The sequence below is a fragment of the Photinus pyralis genome, unplaced genomic scaffold (assembly GCF_008802855.1).
Source record: "Photinus pyralis isolate 1611_PpyrPB1 unplaced genomic scaffold, Ppyr1.3 Ppyr1.4_LG8, whole genome shotgun sequence".
In the NCBI taxonomy this organism is placed as follows: Eukaryota; Metazoa; Arthropoda; class Insecta; order Coleoptera; family Lampyridae; genus Photinus; species Photinus pyralis.
In genome coordinates this window covers 9,295,918-9,319,026 of record NW_022170819.1, presented here as the reverse complement: position 1 = coordinate 9,319,026, position 23,109 = coordinate 9,295,918, and the positions used below count along the sequence as shown (strand labels likewise).

General features: G+C 37.6%; 1 protein-coding gene across 3 annotated transcripts in view; it reads left to right on the top strand.

Annotated features, from left to right (window-relative positions):
* The first annotated feature begins 2,326 nt into the window (after positions 1–2,326).
* Positions 2,327–23,109, top strand: part of LOC116178939 (runt-related transcription factor 3) — a 76,586-nt gene continuing 55,803 nt past the window's right edge. For all 3 annotated transcript variants that reach the window (XM_031498603.1, XM_031498602.1, XM_031498601.1), the window contains exon 1: positions 2,327–3,235. In XM_031498603.1, coding sequence (XP_031354463.1) covers positions 2,815–3,235 — 421 coding nt within the window. In that variant the 5' untranslated portion in view covers positions 2,327–2,814. The remainder of the gene's footprint in view (positions 3,236–23,109) is intronic.

Sequence of the window (23,109 nt, the reverse complement as noted above, 5' to 3'; positions counted from 1 at the left end):
TCCTGTCGATGTCTTTCAAAAATCCAATACTACGATCGGTTTCCTTAACTGGAACTCTACTTAAAAGTATACCATATACAACTTTTCTGCTCTCAAATCTGTTCAGAATTGCCTTTCTTTCCTCTAATTATCTCAAAACCCTATCAAAAATTTCTTCACCCCTCGACCTAAAGATTAAATTCTTTCATTGTTAGTAAGAATAACCAAACTAATACCGATGGCGACCTCTGCTGTAAATTTTATTCATATCCCAAAGAGCTCTACAAAATTATTTATTAATTAAATTAAACTAACCGTTACAGTAGAAATTAATTTTTTGAGACCTTTAATATTAGAATATCATGACAGAGAAAACCAATTTCTAATACCTCCCCCACTCCCTAGTCAGCCATTGATTCCGAAAAGGAGTCGCAGAGGAAAAGTATTGTAGAAAACCAACATGTAAAAGTTGTGTACGTTTCATTTTCAGAAAAAGCATTTAGCTAGAGAATAATTCATGGGGAGGCAAACAAATTTGAAGGCAATCTAGTGTCTAGCTCACCTTCAACGTAATAGGCTACCCACTGCAAAACACTCTAGGACTTGGACTTAGCAGTGGTGGACTTAGGATTTGGTCTAGGGAGTGGCGCATACAATTTTTCAAGAATATATTTTAAAAAAACATTTATTATACGTTTAAAAATAGAACATTTTCGGCATAAAACATAATATATTGAACAAATAACTAATTCTTCATAAACTAAGAAAAGAACAACCAGAAAAAGGCTAAATGGCAAAGTCGCGAGCTTTCTTTTGGTCGACGCAAATCGATTTTTTTCCACAATATAACTCTTTTCCAATAATCACTAGGTGACCGCCTGCGTAACTACCACTGTCTAGGAGGGGGCACGCGCCCCCCTTTAAATTCGCGCCTGAACTCTAGGACAAAATTCCCCTAAATGTAGCCGCAGAACTAGGTCCGGACGGACCGACGAACAGATACGAGTTTTGCAACTACTTCAGAGCTCGTTTATAAACGTAACAAAATTTCAACCACATTTTAAGGGCCAGGAATATAGTAATACAAGCTCCTTTCGCTATTTTCTTAGTAGGTCACTTCTAACATGAGGAACAGCGAACGACAAAGGGGTAAGTGTAAGCCTCCTTGTAGAAAAAAAGCCAACGGAAGAACGGATTATTAGGTGACTAATTTGCGGTCACCACCCGCGTATTCATTCAATCAGATCCCAACGAAAGACAGAAAGGAGGCCCTTGTTAAGGAAAAGCGTACAGAAATTAACGGGACGAATTCTCGTGCATGTAAATTAAAGGCAATCAGAGAATTAAAACGTACCGGATTAAAATTGCGGTCATCTCCGTGTCAATTTCGTTCGTCGACAAAAAAGAGAGCAAATAAATCTGGCCGTAATTTAAAATGAGAGCGGTTTCCGTTACTAACAGGTGCACCAAAAATCGGTTTGCGCCAAATTAAAAATTACGTTTTTAAAAAAATTCTTTGTGAAGAGTGTTTGATAAAGGTGTGTAAAGAAGCGACCGCGATTCAGGCGAGTTAAAAGGATGAGGCTAACACCATGGGTAGACCAGAGACCGCCGATGGGAAGCACCCAAACATATGACATTGCCATATCCAACAACATACTATTTAAAATCTATCTCATTTCATCGTATGTGACGCCTGCGTGTTTACCATATCGTCGTCCTACTTCGACTAATGTGGCGTCCTAACCAGGCTTTTTATACGTTCTTCCTTCCACCCGCGCCAATTTATATACTTCGTTCCTTTATTACCCACGTGGCCCTACCCACTTTGACCACAAACTCGACTATCCCGCTCCGACAGACTCGATCGTTTATCAGACGTCCTTGTTGAACATATACCCCTTATGTTAGCTTCTGTTTTAATCTACGGCTCTGGCGTCTCTTTCCGCCGCCGTTCCGGTAAAATTAGGGTGTCTCTGTCCAACTCTCCCTGATAACCAAAAGGGTTATCAGGGCGCAAGAGTATACTACTGCATTTGGCTCGAAGCTACGACCTACTCCCATATTGTCTTCTCGTGTCGGCGCCGCGTCCGCTCGAAATTTTGGAACAATCACGTACGCCCGATGATGTGTGAACGTTGGTTAATCATGGAGAGACGTTAAAAGTATCCTAGAGGAGGACGTAGACGGTAGAAGAGGACAAAAGCGGCGGTGCTAGCGACTTCTTTCGCGGCGCACGTCATATATACACGGGCTATGTTTACTGCGTGGAAACGCTATGTCCCTACAAACGTTTAGTAGCCAAAACTCCGCTCGCCAATCCTGATTTAGGAACACACTTGAGTGACTTTCAAAATCTGACGAGAACGTACGCGTTACCGTCGCAAGTGGTGCTAGATTGGAAAGTTTGTTTTGTTTACCCCAAGTGCGTGCGTGCTTCTTATGTGTTTAAACAGTGCGTGTGTGGGCCGCAGTTGTGCCTCAACATTCGTTCCGTGACACGCATCCTTTTCCGGGCAAAGTGCAGTCGAAATTACCGGCCGCCGTGAAACGTGCACCTCGACTGTGCTCACGTGCGCATTTTAATGTCATAATGCGTTGCGGTGGTGTGGTCCCATTTTTTCACCCCACCCCGTAAAAGTTTTCATTCAGAAAAAGTGTTGACATTACGTCATCCGTTGCCGGGCAACCGACGGCGCCGTGACATGCAACCCCCCAGCTTATGATTTTTTCCTCGCGGCATGCACCAAGGAGAGGCGTCTCGAACTGTCAAGGAGCGCCCGCGTGGTTGACAGCCGATCCTTTCCCATAAAGTCTAAATGCAAGTGATACTTGATGTTCGGTGACTGGGGATCTACCGGTATGCATTTAACTGCAACATCCCAAACAGCAACGGGAACGGCGGCCTCTCCCGAGGGCACTAGTCTAATAAACGACACCTACACGAAGATGACGTCCGACATACTCGCCGAAAGGACGCTTAGCGATTTCCTGGCGGAACATCCAGGTGAATTAATTCGAACGGGTAGTCCGCTGTTCGTCTGCACCGTCCTTCCGCCGCATTGGAGATCGAATAAAACGCTACCCGTCGCATTCAAGGTGGTCGCCTTGGGCGACATTGGAGACGGAACCGTAGTCACAATCCGAGCCGGAAACGACGAGAATTACTGTGCGGAACTGAGGAATTCGACGGCGGTCATGAAAAACCAGGTCGCCAAATTCAACGACTTGAGATTCGTCGGCCGAAGCGGCCGAGGTAAACCTCCTTATTTTCCCCGTAAATCTCGGAGACTTCAACGCGAGGTCTAAGAAAGTTTTAAGAGAGCGCAGAAAGTTTTAAAAGTTTTCAGGGGATGCAAGCTCGCGCATGGCAAAAATTTGTCACACTTTTCTCGCGGGCGCGCGGAAAACCGACTTGTCGCAAGTGTCAACAGATTATGGAAGTTAATCCGCCGTGAAATAAGCTGTTTGTCTACCCGTAACCCTTTTCATCTTGTTTTCGTTAGCGTTTTATAAATTAAAGCGCCCCTTTTAAATGACGCCACGTCTGAAAATCGCGACAAGATAATTAAATCGTGCAGGCGATTTGATCGCGGAAAAACAACCGAATTCCCCCGCAAGGAATTACTAAAATTCTTATAATCGTCGTTAATTAACCGACGCTAATAATATGTCGGGAGGGCTAGTTCGTGAAAAAGTTTTCGATACGCCCCTTTAAAAACGGAAACAATTTAAGATTAGAATTCTATTATACGAAATGGAATTGGTTGGGGAACGCGAAGTTCGCATCTCTTGAGACGTTGAAGATTAGCACGCGATCATTCAAAGCCATCTAAGATCTGAATAATACCTTCCCTTGTTAATTACTTCTCTAGGTAGTTGGATTTTGCGATTATCTCTGCATTATTTACAAATGAACTCATTTATTAAGGTCTTTTTAGGAAATAATTTCGACATCGTATATATTTAATTAATTCGAGTCATCCAGGTAAATATTCTGTAATCGTCGGATAATTCAATTTTACTCGGCAATAGTTAGATATAACAGATGCTATGATAAATATGTTACAGCACTCGACGCGTGTTAGGTTAATATTCAACCCCTTCCAAAAACGTGCCTGCAACATATTGTCCCTCTGTATGGGGAGCCTACACAACTATGTTGTAACCTACAACATTGATCGAAGAGGCTGAATTATAACGTGCCGCACAAATATAATCCGCGGACAAGTGCTCGAACTCTTTCGGCTTGTACTTGCGGATTGATTGGTTATCCGTACTGGTAAAGGTTCACATTAATCAACGTGCTCATCTAAAATTGGCCATAAAACCCAATTTACGATGAACGCGCCACTTTAAAATGCAGTATTAGCTGTGAAACACCCGTAAATTTCCACAATTAGGGGTGGATATCAAGCGTTTTACCTATACGTTAAAAGTGTGCGAAATAATCGGACAATATGGTGCAAATGTACCCACAAAAACCGTATCACGAATAGGAATTAAAAGAAATAATAGCATATCTTGCATATACAGTGTGTCCACGGATTGAGTGCATATTAGGTGTAGGTACCTATATGACAAATTTGTTTAAAATTGGATTTTCATGTTGTGAGGATCGCTCCTGCTTAGTCTTAAAGTAAGATATTGAAAAAAGAGTCAAATCAATTAATATACAGGGTGTTGTTTGCCGAATTCTAAAAATTTCACAAGAGTAAACTGTCTGTATTTTGGCATATGTATTAAAAAAGGTTGTTTCAGGGGTTGTTTAGAATTAAGTAAAAGTTATGTAAAACTTTCAATTTTCACACAAATCAGCCTGCTTTGATTTTTTTTACAAACGTGAGTGGTTAACGAGTTTGACAAAAAAAATGGAAAACATTTGGTTAGTTTATCACAAGTAAGATAACGATTGAATACGTAAAATTTTGCACTTTAACGTTATTTATCAAATTTTGTCTAGTGTGTTAATTGTTTACACAGCAGTTTTAACTATAGTTCTTTGTGATATCAAAATACAATATCGCGCCTGCTTAAATTGTTCTTGACCAAATTGAGTGGTTTTTTTTATCTCCTATACACAAACAATTTTTAAGCGACGTTAACTGTCTGGTACACGTCCTTTTAATTTTCATGTAATCCGTATTTTTGCTGTGTGTATAAAACAGCACGTTAGAATCTGTTTACTTCAACCTTTTCAGCGCGTTTTCCAACGAAGTTGGGTGCGCTATTTCAGTCACTTTCTCTGTCCGGGGCCTTAACTACTCCCACAGTTTTCAAGTTATTTCTTTCGTTCTTTTTGCATTCGATAGCGTGTAACTCTGGCACTTGAGTTAAGGAAAATCTTAACGATTAAACTGCGCATGCTTTTAGTAAAAGCAAACGTATCGCATATTGTAAACATTAGATTAATGTGCGCATGCGCAGGATGCGCAATATCAAATGTCTTATTTATCGAAATATCTTTTTGAAATTTTAATCACAGATGCTTCTGTTAAAGGCAAACATATCGGATATTGCAAATATTAGATGAGCGCATGCACAGTCAGTGCCAACTTCTTTATTTATGAATTAACCATAGATGCTCCGCCATCTTTTTTAATTGCTGGAAGTGTTATATTTACGAAAGTACCGAAGAACTAGATGGGATCATCTATCGAAATCCTAACGACTATTCTCCTCCTGATCTAAGAGAGTGCCCTAACGCTGAGCTAGCAAAGGGTAGTGATCCAATAGACATCTCGACTCTAGAGACTTCCGAAACCCATCTAGACACAATGTTCCATAGAAATTAAGGAGACAAGAATAACGCACCACATTTGCACTGCGGTTCACAAATTATTTCCACCAAGAATATTATTTATTTGGATATCCCATTTTATTTTCCCATAATTGTATATCTTGCTATTTCTAGAATGCCCATAGTGGCCCTCCTTATCTCGGACACTGCGTATAATTTCCTTGTTTACAACTTGTCAGTCAAAGTATTATTAGACATTTAGATTTAGATTAAATATTTTGAAAGTTATTAAAGGGCTATCCCTTGGACTATCCCGAACTCTCAAAAAAATGTTATTAAAGAGTGCTTATCTTGAGGGACGACAGTGTATTAATTTATTGCTCCTCGCATTGCCCTTTTATAGCAGTAATGCGCAATGTGTATTACTCCTCTAATTTGACAGAATTTATTTTTGAGGTTGGAGGAATGGTGCTGCATTACAATTAAGCCCCCCCCCCTCCCCCTTCCGCTCCAATAGACAAAAAGTAGCTCAGTTTCGAATTTGGCAGAATTTATTTTTGAGATTCGATGGAGTGTGCTGCATTACACTTAAGAGACCCCCCTCTCCCTCCAATTGATAAAATTTACCTCAGTTTCGAATGGTGATAAATTGTGTCTTACATGAAAACGAGTGGAGGTGCTACCTACTGTAAAGAGTAAGATGGTTAGGCGCCTCGTCCATATAAGCAACCGGTGGCATGCGATCAGTTGCATGAAACAGGTGTCATGAAACCATTTTACGTCCAGTTGTGCAACCTATTTGGAACTTAATTTGAACGATGTCGTCGTCCAATGAAGATTTTGTGGTGGGTGCCATGTATTTAAGGAAAAGAAAAAGCCGAAATCGTTTTTGGGCTCTTCCTGTTTTTTAAAAAATTACGGGAGGAGTTTCTGTATAATTTTATAATTATATAAACAAGGATATTTCCCACTTCCTGCACTAGAGCAATAATTAAAGTTTGTTCGCCGGTCGACAGGGCGCTACCGCTTTACGCATTTTTCTGACCACTATTCAATTACATTGAAACTTGAGCAATAACCCAATAACTCCCCAATAACTCTAAAGGTCGACGCGCACTTATGCGCGGAGCGCGGCGGGTGCCAAGTGAGCGTTTGTCTATTGAAATCAATGTGAGCGAAAAATGCGCTTCGCCGCGCTTAGGTGCGCGTCGGCCTTAATTTTATTGTAAACTTCTGTAAATGATGGAGCCCCATATATGTGCCTAAAATATGAGGGACAGCGATTAAGTTGGTCGCTCATTCTAACGGGAACGAGAAGAGTCATTTTTGAGTGCATGACACAGAAAATCCTCGAGAAAAAACGTTGTAATCGTGTAATTAACTGTAATGAAATACCTAAATTATATTCGGCTTCTGCGAATTTCCGACAATGTGATTATGCTACGTTTATGCTATTATATAATATACAGGCTGATTCAAATTCGAGGGCCACCATGGGGATCTCGGGAATTGTAAGAGAGAGATAGGTAGTTTAAATTTGGCAAAGTTGCGTATTTTGATGCTTCACAAAATGCAGTTTTGAAACTTAAAAAATTCCGACTACTTTCGGAGATATCCGGAAAACACTGAAATTTTGCAAAATCGTTTTTATTTTTTACTGAAGTTATTTAAAAAGATATTTGAATCACCCTGTATATTATATATGTTATATACTATTATACTCGTATATTGTAACTATTATCAGCCTCTAAACGTGTTTCTATTGAACAACCCTCGTATATTATAACTATTATCTGTTGGTTATTTCATTATTATTTGTACCTGTTAGCGTTACATTGTTACGTACAAGGAGGTATTTAAAATACACAAAAATTCGAATTTGTAGCCAATGAATTTTTATAAGTAATTTTAGTCTAAAATCGCATCTAAAACCCCTCGGATCATAATTCCTTTACTATAAAAGATACGGAAAAAAATCTTGTAGCAATTGTCCACAGTTACCATTTTTGTAAAATATTTCTGATAACCAGTGGCGTAGCCAACTTACGTTTTTTATTATATTGGATCACCATATACATTCAATATTTTATTTTGGTTTGGCATACTCTCTTACTACGCTTACTAATAAATGCCAGTTTTATCAAATAATTTCTGTTCTTGATGTAGTTACTGTTCAGCTTTCTGTTGGTTTCTACATTCATCGGTGATCTGCCTTGGAAATCAACCTTATTACTTTATCTTCGCCAACTGTATTAATCTCTATCCTGGAAAGAGCATCTGCGTTTGTGTCAATTTTCCTTTTTTTGTAATGATATTACAAGTATAATCGCACTCCTCCAATGTATGGTCACTACAGATTTTGTATACCGTAAAGGTACGGTCGGAAATATTTTACTACTCCCACAATGTAGTGTAGGAAGGGTTCAAGTTCCTGCAGAGCAGAGGTCTATAACCTCGTCTATAACCAAATGGGGGCCCTGGGCACAAATATGTATAGGGCCCTTTTGTTCGGATGATACGGAATTGAGAAAAAACGATCTCATTAAAATCAACAAATATGGATATCGACCAGTAACCTACACACACTTGTGTCCGGTCTAGGTCTAGTAGACCAAGAGACAACGACATATTTTGTGCGATGATTAGTAAACTAATAGACCGAGAGCCCGCGTAGAAAATACATCGTCATGGGTACAAAAGGTTTGATGTAACCAAACAGTAGAATGTCACCGTGCGATTCCAAAATCGCCCGTCTGCCGGCCGGCGGCGGTCAACTTAGCGCGGGGGCGAATTTTGAAAACTGTTCCAAATCACATAATACATCGTCATTGGTACACGTATGATTTTTGGCAATCTGATCCGGAAATATGTACCCAATTCGTAGTTGCAACGGCAGACGATGTATCTGGGCAACTTTTCCGAGCAGACGCGATTAAAAACATTAAAAAATTATTAAATACCTCGTCATAAGGTACACGCTCGAATTATAGCTTAAAATAAAGCTCTTTGAATGTAGAATTTGGGAAAACTAACGAAAACGCGGCAGACGGTCGCATAACTATAGCAGACGCCTTTGAAATTTATAACTCGATCTGCGTTTAACGCATTACTCCCCGTGCGATAAAGCGAGAGCGCTGTCACACAAGCACGCTCTGTCGTATAGGTACTTGTAAAAACGGAACTACAGCTGAAAGTAGGTAAAATGTAGGCATGCCCCAAATAATGGGATTTATGAAATTTTCTCAACTGTCACAAAACATGACCAAAAATATGAAAACATATATTTCTACACTAGGTATACATGTAGGTAAATGCAGTATTAATATGTAAATAACGACTAACACAAGCTACAAAACGTTATATAAAAAAGTGTTTGGAAATTGGAATGCAAATATAGAATATAGAAAACGAATCTCATCACCAAAACTAACAACAAAACAACAAAAAAGAAGAAAATTCATATCTGGGATAGGTATTCTGAAAAATAAATATAGTTCTTATTAATACTATAATACACATGTACCTATTTGGGAATACTTACATCATATTATCGGCTTCACTCGTCTTCATCACTGGAGGATATATACAATCTTTCATCTCCCGGTATATATTTGGCATCGGATGTGTCATTAGTTATGCATATTTCTTCCAGAGTTGAAGGCGTTTATGGACCTACAAACCACTGAGGATAGAATTTGTCATCGAGCAGCACCCAGCCGTGTTCTGTAGGATTGTAGAAACTGATATTCGCGTTGCACTGCACCACAGAGCACAGATTTGGTTAACACGTTTTATTTTACAGTGCAAAACATCTCTGCAAGGAGGCAGTAGACTGCCATCAAACTTTTTGAGACTGTCTAATGGATTAGTATGTTCATGTTTTGGTTTGTAATGATTCAATAATGTGTCAAATCTGGCTTCATTAATATTTTCATAATTGGGTTGATTATACATTTTGCATAAGAAATGTTTAATGCCGCTTATTTGTTCACTGGTCAGTTCCGGTGCATGTATTAATGAAGCCAGATTTGACACATTATTAAATCATTACAAACCAAAACATGAACATACTAATCCATTAGACAGTCTCAAAAAGTTTGATGGCAGTCTACTGCCTCCTTGCAGAGATGTTTTGCACTGTAAAATAAAACGTGTTAACCAAATCTGTGCTCTGTGGTGCAGTGCAACGCGAATATCAGTTTCTACAATCCTACAGAACACGGCTGGGTGCTGCTCGATGACAAATTCTATCCTCAGTGGTTTGTAGGTCCATAAACGCCTTCAACTCTGGAAGAAATATGCATAACTAATGACACATCCGATGCCAAATATATACCGGGAGATGAAAGATTGTATATATCCTCCAGTGATGAAGACGAGTGAAGCCGATAATATGATGTAAGTATTCCCAAATAGGTACATGTGTATTATAGTATTAATAAGAACTATATTTATTTTTCAGAATACCTATCCCAGATATGAATTTTCTTCTTTTTTGTTGTTTTGTTGTTAGTTTTGGTGATGAGATTCGTTTTCTATATTCTATATTTGCATTCCAATTTCCAAACACTTTTTTATATAACGTTTTGTAGCTTGTGTTAGTCGTTATTTACATATTAATACTGCATTTACCTACATGTATACCTAGTGTAGAAATATATGTTTTCATATTTTTGGTCATGTTTTGTGACAGTTGAGAAAATTTCATAAATCCCATTATTTGTGGCATGCCTACATTTTACCTACTTTCAGCTGTAGTTCCGTTTTTGCAAGTACCTATACGACAGAGCGTGCTTGTGTGACAGCGCTCTCGCTTTATCGCACGGGGAGTAATGCGTTAAACGCAGATCGAGCTATAAATTTCAAAGGCGTCTGCTATAGTTATACGACCGTCTGCCGCGTTTTCGTTAGTTTTCCCAAATTCTACATTCAAAGAGCTTTATTTTAAGCTATAATTCGAGCGTGTTCCTTATGACGAGGTATTTAATAATTTTTTAATGTTTTTAATCGCGTCTGCTCGGAAAAGTTGCCCAGATACAACGTCTGCCGTTGCAACTACGAATTGGGTACATATTTCCGGATCAGATTGCCAAAAATCATACGTGTACCAATGACGATGTATTATGTGATTCGGAACAGTTTTCAAAATTCGCCCCCGCGCTAAGTTGACCGCCGCCGGCCGGCAGACGGGCGATTTTGGAATCGCACGGTGACATTCTACTGCTTGGTTACATCAAACCTTTTGTACCCATGACGATGTATTTTCTACGCGGGCTCTCGGTCTAATTTGTCACCGCCATTTTCTCTTTACATAGGTTAGAACTAGCGTATAAACGTATATCATAAGTCTGTTTTGCCAATCAAAATTTTTATAGCCATTTTTGAAAAATTACATGATATATGCCACCAAGCGAATAGAGAACGAAAAACGTCTGTCAATGTGCTAGCGCCCTATTATTTTTCTCTCCAATGTCATTTAAAAATTGATGGCGGATGTTTATTAATAAACTTTTGGTTTTTGTGCTGTCAAAATTTAAAAAATAAAATAAAAAGAGAACTATCCGCTCAACAGACGTGTTGGAAATAGGTAAATTAAAGTTCGTTCAATTCCGTTTTTCCCTCCTTCTCAAAAAGCGTCACGGGAAGATACCGAAACAAGTGAGTGAGTGCGGTACCGCCGAGAATGAAACAACTAAAATTACCGGTAAGTGACGCTGTCCCACTATACCATTAATAACGAACGAACGGGAAAATTTGGATACAAACATAAAATTGGTAGCAGAGCGTGGTTTCTTAGCTTGAAACGGATTTTGGGGAATAACGAATAATTATACGATATATGAATAACGATTGATTTGATTTAATTGATTGTAAATTGCAACGAAAGAATTGAGGTTTGTTAGTTCATATCCCAATTCTTAATTCTAATTATTATTGTGTACAATCTTTTAGAATTCGTATATCTACAACTCCCTTTGAACGAAACGTATGTTATCTAGCTATATAGTTCAGGTGTGGCATCGGCTAGGTATTCACGATCCAGAACGAATAATTTGCAGTTATCGATAATTTTACATAGGTATTTCATTTATACTAAGTATAAGGCAAATGGCTTCGCCTAGCGAAGAAGATAAGGCTCTATTTATGAAATATACGGGTTACAAGGAGCGTTTGTGGCGCAAATTGCAAGACTGTTTTGCATTAACAAAACAATTACCTCAAAGTTTAGCGCAATTTAAGGTGAGGGTTAAAGAAATTCATAAAGTACGCGATGATTTCACGGCGGTTTTGGACAAATTATTTCTACTATCTAATAAACATAAAGAATTCAATACTGATGTCGTTCAATTAGAATCCAGCTTTGATGGTATTTATTATGAAATATTAGTATTCGCTGGTGAATATAGTAGACCGTTAGGTGATACTCAACCCTCGGTATCTATTACGACACCTGTGAAGAAAGAATTATCATTACGGGATATAAATTTAATGAAGTTCGATGGTAGTCCTGAAAAATTCCCCGCATTTAGGGCAATGTATGATGCAATGGTCCATAATATGTCATATTCGGATGTCGAAAAATTCACTATATTAATTAATCATTTGGGGAGTACGGCATTAAAGTTTGCACAAACCGTGCGCTTTTCACCCGAAAATTATATGGTAGTTTACAACCAAATGGTACAGCGTTACACCAATAAACGTGTCATTGCCAATCATTATTTGAGAACGATTTTTAATTTAAAGTCGTTAAGTACTGATACCTTTGAAAGCATATCCGAATTGTGCGAAATGCTACAAACGAACGTTACGGCTTTACGTGATATGCAGATTCCTAATTTAGATGATTATATATTTGTTCAATTTTCACTGAAATTATTAGATAATAAATCTAAAGAAGAATTTGAGAAAAAATACCTATCTTGAAACTGAATTTCCAACCTTTAAGAATTTAATAGAATTTTTACGAAATAAGTGTTCAGTATCCCAGTTGTTAGGAGCAAGTTTGAACGTGGAGCATAATTATAAGAGCGTTGTACCTACAATCAACGCAAATAAAAAAAAGGGTATCATTGGTTGCAAAAGGGGATAGTACTAAATATCCGAACCAAACTTGTATATTTTGTTCTCAAAACGACCATGGTAAGCTAATAAAATGTACAAAATTTATTTCGTTGACACCAAAGGAACGTCATTCATTTGTGCAAGATAAAAACTTGTGCTACGCTTGTCTGTATCCTCATCGAATTTCACAATGTAGGATGAAAATAAATTGCAGATATTGTTCAAGTTCTCGTCACAATAGTCTTTTGCACGACGATCAATATAATAAAAAGGAATGCAATTTAGAACACCCAACTCCACTCAAGAAAACCCATCTAATTCAGTGGCATTATCTTGCGCGGATGAAAAAACTACAGACACTTTATTGGGGACCGCAAGGGTGTTAATAAAAAGTTATAGGGGGGAATGGATTCCTTGTCGACTTGTGCTGGACACCGGATCGCAAAGCAATTTTATTACAACGCTTTTAACAAATAAATTAGGATTAAAACGCAAACGATGTATCCATGAAATATCAGGTATTGGAAGTTCTACATCTTGCAAGCCACTAGGGAAGGTATATTGTGAGATTAAATCCATACATAATCCTGAATCAGTTTTTAATTTTGAGGCTAACGTATTGTCACGTATTACATCAAATTTGCCAGGTTTAAATTTATCGAAAGAAATTGGAAAGGGTTTTGAATGTGTTCATTTAGCAGACCCAGAGTTTAATATTTCATCCCCCGTGGATATATTGTTAGGCATACAGTCAGTTTTAGATTTAACGCCTGCACAGCCTTCCATTATTAAGGGCACACCCAGCGCTTATTCGACTTTACTGGGGTGGGTAATAGCGGGAAACGTACATCAAAACTCTACATTACAAAATTGGCAGCGCATGTTACGAATTACGATAGATAACGAACCGTCACTTGACGAAATTCTGAGAATGTTTTGGGAGTGTGAAGAAGTACCTTTATCAAGGTTAGTCTCACCAGATGATCAATTTTGTGAAACACAGTATCAAATGTCCACAAAACGAAACGAGAAGGGTCAATATATTGTGCGTTTTCCATTTAAAAAGAACGGACCTCAATTAGCGAGTAACAGGGAAAGTGCTTTGAATAGATTTCATAAACTTGAAACACGTTTCAAGAGAGATGCAGAGTATTTTCGACTTTACTCTGAAAATATTAACGGTTATATTACACAGGGTCACTTAGTTCCCACAACAAAGGCATCATCTTATATTATGACTCATCATGGGATTTTGAAACGAACTGGGGAGAATAGTAAGGTCAGGGTGGTATTTAATCCTACGGAACGAGACGCTCAAGGATATTCTTTAAATGATTACTTATTAGCGGGTCCCAAATTACAACAGGACATATCAGTAATTATAACGAGATTTAGGCTTAGACCGATAGCTTTGGCTTGCGATATTTGTCAGATGTTTAGATGCATTTTGGTACACCCCGAAGACCGTAAATATTTCCATATGTTTTGGCGATCTAGTCCCAATGAACCTATAAGGGAGTGGGAGCATACCAGAGTTATTTTCGGAGCAACCTCATCACCATTTTTAGCAAATCGTACCATTAAACAACTTACCTACGATGAAGGTAAAAATTATCCTAAAGCAACGTTAGCTTTGACGCAGCAAACATTTGTTGATGACATTTTAACAGGAGCTTTTAACAAATCCGAAGCCTTCGAAATTAAGCGGCAGCTTATAGGTTTATTAAAGGCAGGAGGCTTTGAATTGGGAAAATGGGCATCTTCTGACGTAGATGTCACTCAACCGCTACAAGACTCTGTAGAACTCCCTATGGGAATCATACAATCTGCTGTTAAGGTGTTAGGAATTTACTGGGATACAACGAGCGATGTATTTCAATATAAGGTACATGAGGTTAACGAGCCTGCAACGAAACGAGGCATATTGTCAAGGGTTGCACGAACTTATGATATTAATGGTTATCTAAGTCCCTTTACGTTTTTACTTAAATGTTTGGTTCAGGCGTTATGGTTGCAAAAAATAGGGTGGGATGAGCCTTTACCAACCGATATTTTAGAAAAGTGGTTGCTAGTTAAAGCACAATTACCTTTGATAGACAGTATAACCATACCTAGATGTATATACAAAACGGAAGTATCTTGTGCTAGGTTAGTGGGTTTTTCAGATGCGAGTAGTATGGGGATGGCAGCGGTAATATATTTACGTGTGGAAATTAATAATAATTGCTTTATAAATTTGGTGTGTGCTAAGACTAAGGTAGCTCCATTGAAAACCTGGACAATTCCGAGATTAGAACTTGGAGCTGCGTGTCTCTTGTCTAAATTATTAGTTCCCACCATAGAGGCGTGTAGGTCATTTATAAACATGACGGAACCCACTTGCTTTGTAGATTCCACTACGGTGTTAGGGTGGATAAAAACACCTCCGTATAAATTAAAAACGTTTATTTCTAATAGGGTAGTTCAAATTCACGAAAATATTCCCACAGCCCATTGGAAATATGTACCAGGGAAGGTAAATCCTGCTGACCCGGCTAGCAGGGGGCTTACTCCGAGTGAATTGGTGTCATGCGATCTGTGGTGGAAAGGCCCAAGTTATCTTTTGGAAAACGAAAACCGATGGAATTTTGAATACGAACTTCCCTCAAATTTAGACGAAACAAAAGACCTGCCAGAAATAGAGATAGCATTACTAGCAACGAAAATTGATTATAGCTGTTTCATTAATGTTTTAGAAAGGCATTCGTCTCTTTTAAAAATACAACGTATTTTTGGTTATGTAATTAGATTTGTTAAAAATTGGATAGGTAAACAGCGCACCACAATTGATTCTTGTTGTTTAACTGGTCCTCTTAAATCTGTAGAATACCAAAACGGTTTACTATTAGCATTACGCATAACACAATCTAAGTATTTATTTAACGAGATCAGTTTGATTAAACGGGGGTTAGTGTGTTCGAAGAATATAAGATTCCTTTCACCATTTCTCTCGGAGAACGGGTACTTGATGGTGGGGGGGCGTTTGAGACATTCGCAATTACCTTCACGACAAAAACATCCTTACTTGATTCCAAAGGAAAGCAGATTGGCGATATTGATATGTGATCATTTTCATATCTACTCGGGTCACGGTGGACCACGTTTAGTACATTCGCTAATTGCACGGTATTACTGGATACCAAGTTTAAGGACATTAATTCGGAAAAGAATTTTTCGATGTTTGGTATGCTATAGATTTGCTTCAAAACCCATCCAACCTCCGATGGGAGATCTTCCTGCATATCGTTTGGAACCGGGCAGGTGTTTCTCTCATACAGGTCTCGACTACGCAGGACCATTTGAAGTAAAAATTTCAAAACTAAGAAATGATAGATATCAAAAATGTTACGTTGCACTATTCATTTGCATGGTTTCAAGAGCTATTCACTTAGAATTGGTCACCTCTTTAACTACCGAAGCCTGCTTATCTGCATTAGACAGGTTTATTTCAAGACGAGGATTACCGTGTAATTTGTATGCGATCAAGGATCTAATTTTAGAGGCGCGGCGAGAGAAATCTCAGAATTGACAAAGTTTTTTGATGATTCCAATCCAGAAATATCACATTATCTATCATCTCGAAACATTGCGTGGAATCATAACCCACCTTATGCACCACATATGGGTGGTCTTTGGGAAGCGGGGGTTAAATCCTTTAAGTATCACCTTAAGCGCATTGTGGGTAATGCGAGATTGCATTTGGAACCATTTATGACTACCATAGCTCGTATAGAAGCAATATTAAATTCAAGGCCATTTTGTAATCAATCTTCTTCGCCAGACGAAGATTTAGATCCCTTAACTCCTGGTCATTTTTTGGTAGGTGGACCGTTGCTAACTCGAGTAGAGGTAGATATAACGAATGTTCCACAAAACCGTTTAAGCCAATGGCAATTATGTCAGCAATTAGTACAATCGTTCTGGAAACGTTGGTCCAATGAATATATTCAATCATTGCAAAAAAGACCAAAATGGACTCAACCTTCTCCAGAAATCAAATTAGGAGATCTGGTGTTATGGTATCACCCTGATGCCCCACCTGCTCATTGGCCAATTGGCAAGGTTGTCAGATTAACTAAGGGACAAGACGGTATTACTAGAGTTGTAAATATACGAACTGCCACGGGTGAAATTCAGCGACCTGTGAATAAGGTGGCACTTTTACCACCGCCTTAAAGAAAATTCATTAATTAAATGCATTGAACAATTTTTTTCTATTTAAGAATTATTTTTTTTTTGTTATTATTTTTGGAACCTAAACCAAATCAATCGTTTTACATTTGTTTATAATTTTTTTGGTGAAATTTTGAAATTAATTTAAATCTTAATTTGAGCAAATAATTAAATTTGGGTGGGGGGTATATGTTGGAAATAGGTAAATTAAAGTTCGTTCAATTCCGTTTTTCCCTCCTTCTCAAAAAGCGTCACGGGAAGATACCGAAACAAGTGAGTGAGTGCGGTACCGCCGAGAATGAAACAACTAAAATTACCGGTAAGTGACGCTGTCCCACTGTACCATTAATAACGAACGAACGGGAAAATTTGGATACAAACACATATTACTGACTAGTTTTATATTAAAGTTTACCCGAAATCGTATTATATTAATATAAAATTTTCAATTTTTTACATAGAACGTTTGATTAATGTCAATCTGCAGTGTTGACAAGTGGAAACGTCACGAATGCGGCCGCAAAAGTGACGGTGTGGCCTGTAAATGACAGATGCGGCAAGTAAAGTGACAAAGCGGCAGGAAACGTAGTCTGCTCTGTTTCTGTCACGGAACTAAAATTACCTGACAGAAAGTAGGCATGAAAATGAAGGGTTCAGGACGATTTTAGGTAAAAATAATTTATTTAATTTCTAGAGTTGTGTTTCAGCGCCCCGCCGTCACCGTAACAAGAGCTGTAGTTAATTCGCCGTTTGCAACTGTTGCCGTCAAGGTATTCAATTATATTGTCCCTCACTGACAGATTGACATTAATCAAAAGTTCTATGTAAAAATTGAAAATTTTTATTAATCCAACCCTGAAGAAATGGCTGGGCGGCAAGAGATTTGGGTGGAATGTAGAGGTCAGTATTATCTGGGAGCAATAAAAGAGTTGGAAAAATGGTGGACTAAATGTATAGAGCTAAAAGGGAGACTATTTTGAGAGTAAAACGCTTAATGTGCCGAAAAATATATCTTTCATTCAAAAAGTCACTAACTTATCAAACTGTCCTCGTACATAATTAAATTAAATGTAACTCGCCGATTCCGTGCGAACTATCGAAGTACGTCGCCATATTCACGCAAGTATTTCTCTTGTGTAAAAAACACAAGTTACTACTCTTTGAAACAAAGCAAATGAAGGGTTTATCCATAAGACCGTATCATAAATTGACAGTTACAAATTTTTATTATTAGAGACCATAAAACATAAAGAAAACTAATCCAAGAGCTGACTCTGGCGAGTCGTTACAATTATGCTTTGAATTATTTTGCAAAAGTCTGGGAGACTATACTGGGTAAGAGAAAAGGTTTCTACCAAAAGATGAAAAATATAGCTTGATAGTGGAATTACTTTCTATTTTAAACTCTTATAAATGCGAGTAAGTATCCCAACATCTTTTTCTTGACCTATGGGGTGGCGTCTTCTATGTTGGATAGTTATAACAGTTAGGTTCCTTGGTTACCTTCGTATTGGAATAGGGCTCAATTTTCTACAAAAGTAAGTTCTTTCGAGGTTCTTTTGAACAACAATCTCTCATGCAATCAAGTAAAAAAGGTATTTCCTTCGTGTTCGACTTCTACTAGAATACAGGCGTAAAACAATAACGGAATTTTCGTGAGCTTTGTCTTGTCTGATCCGAACGGCAATGTCTCAAGAGAATATCCGGCGAGAGGCATATAATTTCTTCCGCGTCTGAAGTGATTCCATTTTTCCAATTTAACGAATTGAAAACGGATCGAAGATGTGCACCTGCTTTGTATAATAATTTGTTTCGGACGGGAAATTAGTTATTTCAGATAAAGAGATTAACGTTTTAACCGCAAAAAATGCGGTAGCGACAGTTGTCCTTACCTTATTTCGTAAAATTCTGTTGCCAATTTTTGAAAGTTCAAATGGGTTATCATTAAGTATACAATTTGTGAATTAAGTTGGTTTTAGTTATTTACCCCTTTTTATAATTTTAAATGCATTATGAGCATCGCATTAGTAAGTTGTCCTTCACAGTTCACACCACTTTACCCAACTGTGGTGTATAAGTACACTACGAAAAGGAATTAAATTAAACCAAACGAGAACGATATTTCCTACTCGAACAGGTACAGGGATTTAAGCTCTGACGTTATTGGTTGGATTTCAAATAGACTTCGATATTTACGACTGACTTTGCACATTTAGTGGAAAGGTTTGAAAATTTCCTCAACTCCAATTGCATCAAGCGAAGGTCTTTTCAGTTATAGTCAAAAGGCTAACTCCCCAGACATTTCAGAAACAACAATTATGAGGCCGTCAAGCTAATGAGCGCAACACGTTTTGCAACTCAAAGGTACAGCTAAAGCACAAAGTTTAATTTAAACAATTACCCTGCACGCAATTTGCTTCTCGCTACCTTCATCTTTAATAGAAAACCTCGAAAGGTTACCTCAAAGCTAAATTACTTGGCCTTTCCATTCGCGGCTTCGTTTGCCAGATACCTTTAAGCTTGCGTCACGTGGAGCTTATATTAAATAATAATTGGATTAAAAATGTCATGAAACGAATATTTCATTTTACAAGAGGGTAACGAGGTCGCTATACAAATTGGTTAATGTGTAGAAAATTAATCTTAAGGTGAATGTTAGGGAGATGAAAGGTTTTAGCGGCAGTATTAACAGAATTCATGTCAGTAATGATCGATTTCATGTCAATGCTGAAAAAGTGCGAAGATGAATGTCCTAAAAGATTACGTCTGATATTTGTAGTAATACGGCAATAACTAGAAAAGTTTTTAGAATCGCCATCAAATCTCAACAATTCTTTTCGTAATGATCCCCCGAGATTCGATCTTCGATAAACTTATTTGAAATTTTGCCAAATCATTCGTAACGGAATGCACATTTTTGTTAACTGTATATGACTGTATAAATTGGTATTAATTAGTTGTAGAACTAGTTTTGAAAGTGATACTTCGCCCTTATTAATCAAACTGCAAAAAATGTGTTGTACGCGAAATTTCAAACGAAATTTTTTGCAAAGTGATCCTCAATAACCCATCATTGAATAATATCATTAACATCGTTAGCGATTTACGGTCACTCAAAAATTGATGCTATTGACACACAGCCACAGCAAGCTAGATACGGGTATGTTTCAATTTTAAATGTCATTATTAAGATTAACGCACCAATTGTTTTTACTGTGCTTACTAGAGAGGAAAATCACTGGGAAAATCACATTTTCTTCGCCCTTTTTAGAGACGAAAGTTGTTGTTTCTAAAGTAGTTTCAGAAAAATAACTATTTTTGTATAGTGATCACATTACCGGACTTTGTTTTGTCAAAAATCGTCTGAAAAGTGTTACTTTTCTTCCACGATTTTTACAATGCTTTTCCATAGCATTTAATCGTATCTGTGAAAATCCAATGACTCCGTAGGGTCAAACCGAGGTGCTCTGACGCTTTTTTAGATCCGCTTTAGGGGTTTATTTAAGTTATTTGATGCACAAACCTGTACATCACCCTTACTGAAAACAAAGAAAGTATTTTTCCAGAGATAGGACCGTGTCAATGTTCAACGAAAATTCAACGGTTCGCTCACGCTCGTAGGGGCTTCATCAGGATAAGAAACAAAATAACAATCAAAAATATAATGCCCTGATGAAGCCCCTTACGAAAATGGCCGTATCAAGTCGCTCGCATCTTACTGACACTGGCCGTGGAAGCGTCCCAATCCTCGGAAAGAAACCCTGTTCTTCCTGATCCAGGCGATTTCGGGTGGAAGCGCAACAACTAAAGGTGGGAGGTAAGTGAGGACAAATTGCACTACATCAAAATAATTAAAGTTGCATATTATATAAATTAATTGAAGCTTTCGATTCTATATCAGATGAAACGGATGGACCTGCCGCCAGCGATCGAAACTTGCATAAGGAAGTGGTGAAATGTCACTGTAAGCGCAGCGTATGTACTTCCTGCAAGTGTACGAAATTGAACTTGCCTTGCACTCCACGTTGCAAGTGTGGTGGATGCGATCGTGAATAATAGCTATAGTACAGTATTAATTAATTGTATAATTAATTAATTATAATAATTATTATTCTAAAGCTACAATTTTCTTTTCAAACTACATATAAGATTTTACTAAACGAAGAACAGGACACAACAAATAATATAAAATTACAATTTCATTAATTTAATTTAATTAATTTAATTTATGTATGTTAATAAGTTTAACTATACATCTAAAAAGATGAATAAAAACAGTATTTTGAGTGAAGAAAGCCNTCCGGAGGATTAGCAAATAATCGTGCACTTTTGTATAGAAGCATGAATTTTTGTATACGACTTACCTATACCCCAACAGTCATTTTAAACATTAGAGCCACTCTGGCTCTCTGCCAGGGGGGGGCGTAGGGTGCCCATTTCAAAACTGCCGTTTTAGCAGTGGTATCCATTCGGTAATACCTCTGCCAACTCGCAACCATTAGGGCTAGAACAAAATTAAAACACGGATTTTGTTGAGCACAAACTTAGTTAAAAAAAATGTTATATTGATATTTACCCTAAATGTATTGAGTGTGGCTTTTTTGGGGTCAAAGTTAACCTTTATTATTTTTCCCACAAAAAGTCGAAAATCTAGGCTTTCTTCACTCAAAATACTGTTTTTATTCATTTTTTTAGATGTTTACTAACATGTTTATGTTTATTAACATTAATTAATTAAATTAAATTATAATGAAATTGTAATTTTATATTATTTGTTTTGTCCTATTCTTCGTATAGTAAAATGTTATATGTACCTAGTTTGAAAAGAAAATTGTAGCTTTAGAATAATAATTATTATAATTAATTAATTATACAATTAATTAATACTGTACTATAGCTATTATTCACGATCGCATCCACCACACTTGCAACGTGGAGTGCAAGGCAAGTTCGATTTCGTACACTTGCAGAAAGTACATACGCGGCTCTTACAGTGACATTTCACCACTTCCTTGCAAGCTTCGCTCGAGGGCTTTACCCCAGACATGACCTCCTTGGTAGGTAGCACGGAGCAGAGTCCTGAGGTAACTGTCAACGATTGCAGAAGAGTCCTATTTGTTCACAAGGGTAGGCAAATTGAGAATATTCCCCCTACACAGGATGCTCTTCGTCTCCATTTGCTCCGTGCTGCCTACCAAGGAGGTCATGTCTGGGGTAATGCCCTTCAAAGAAACCCTGTTCTTCCTGATCCAGGCGATTTCGGGTGGAAGCGCAGCAACTAAAGGTGGGAGGTAAGTGAGGACAAATTGCACTACATCACAATAATTAAAGTTGCATATTATATAAATTAATTGAAGCTTTCGATTCTATATCAGATGAAACGGATGGACCTGCCCCCAGCGATCGAAGCTTGCATAAGGAAGTGGTGAAATGTGACTCTAAGCGCAGCGTATGTACATCCTGCAAGTGTACGAAATTGAACGAACAGTATTAATTAATTGTATAATTAATTAATTATAATAATTATTATTCTAAAGCTACAATTTTCTTTTCAAACTACATATAAGATTTTACTATACGAAGAATAGGACACAACAAATAATATAAAATTACAATTTCATTAATTTAATTTAATTAATTTAATTTATGTATGTTAATAAGTTTAACTATACATCTAAAAAGATGAATAAAAACAGTATTTTGAGTGAAGAAAGCCTAAATTCTCGACTTTTTGTGGGAAAAACAATCAAGGTTAACTTTGACCCCAAAAAAAGCCACACTCAATACATTTAGGGTAAATATCAATATAACATTTTTTTTAGCTAAGATGGTGCTCAACAAAATCCGTGTTTTAATTTTGTTCTAGCCCTAGTGGTTGCGAGTTGGCAGAGGTATTACCGAATGGATACCACTGCTAAAACGGCCGTTTTGAAATGGGCACCCTACGCCCCCCCTGGCAGAGAGCCAGAGTGGCTCTAATGTTTAAAATGACTGTTGGGGGATAGGTAAGTCGTATACAAAAATTCATGCTTCTATACAAAAGTGCACGATTCTTAAAAATATCGCGTTTGTCGTCCGGACTATATATTTACTGTGCTATTGCATTTTACTTG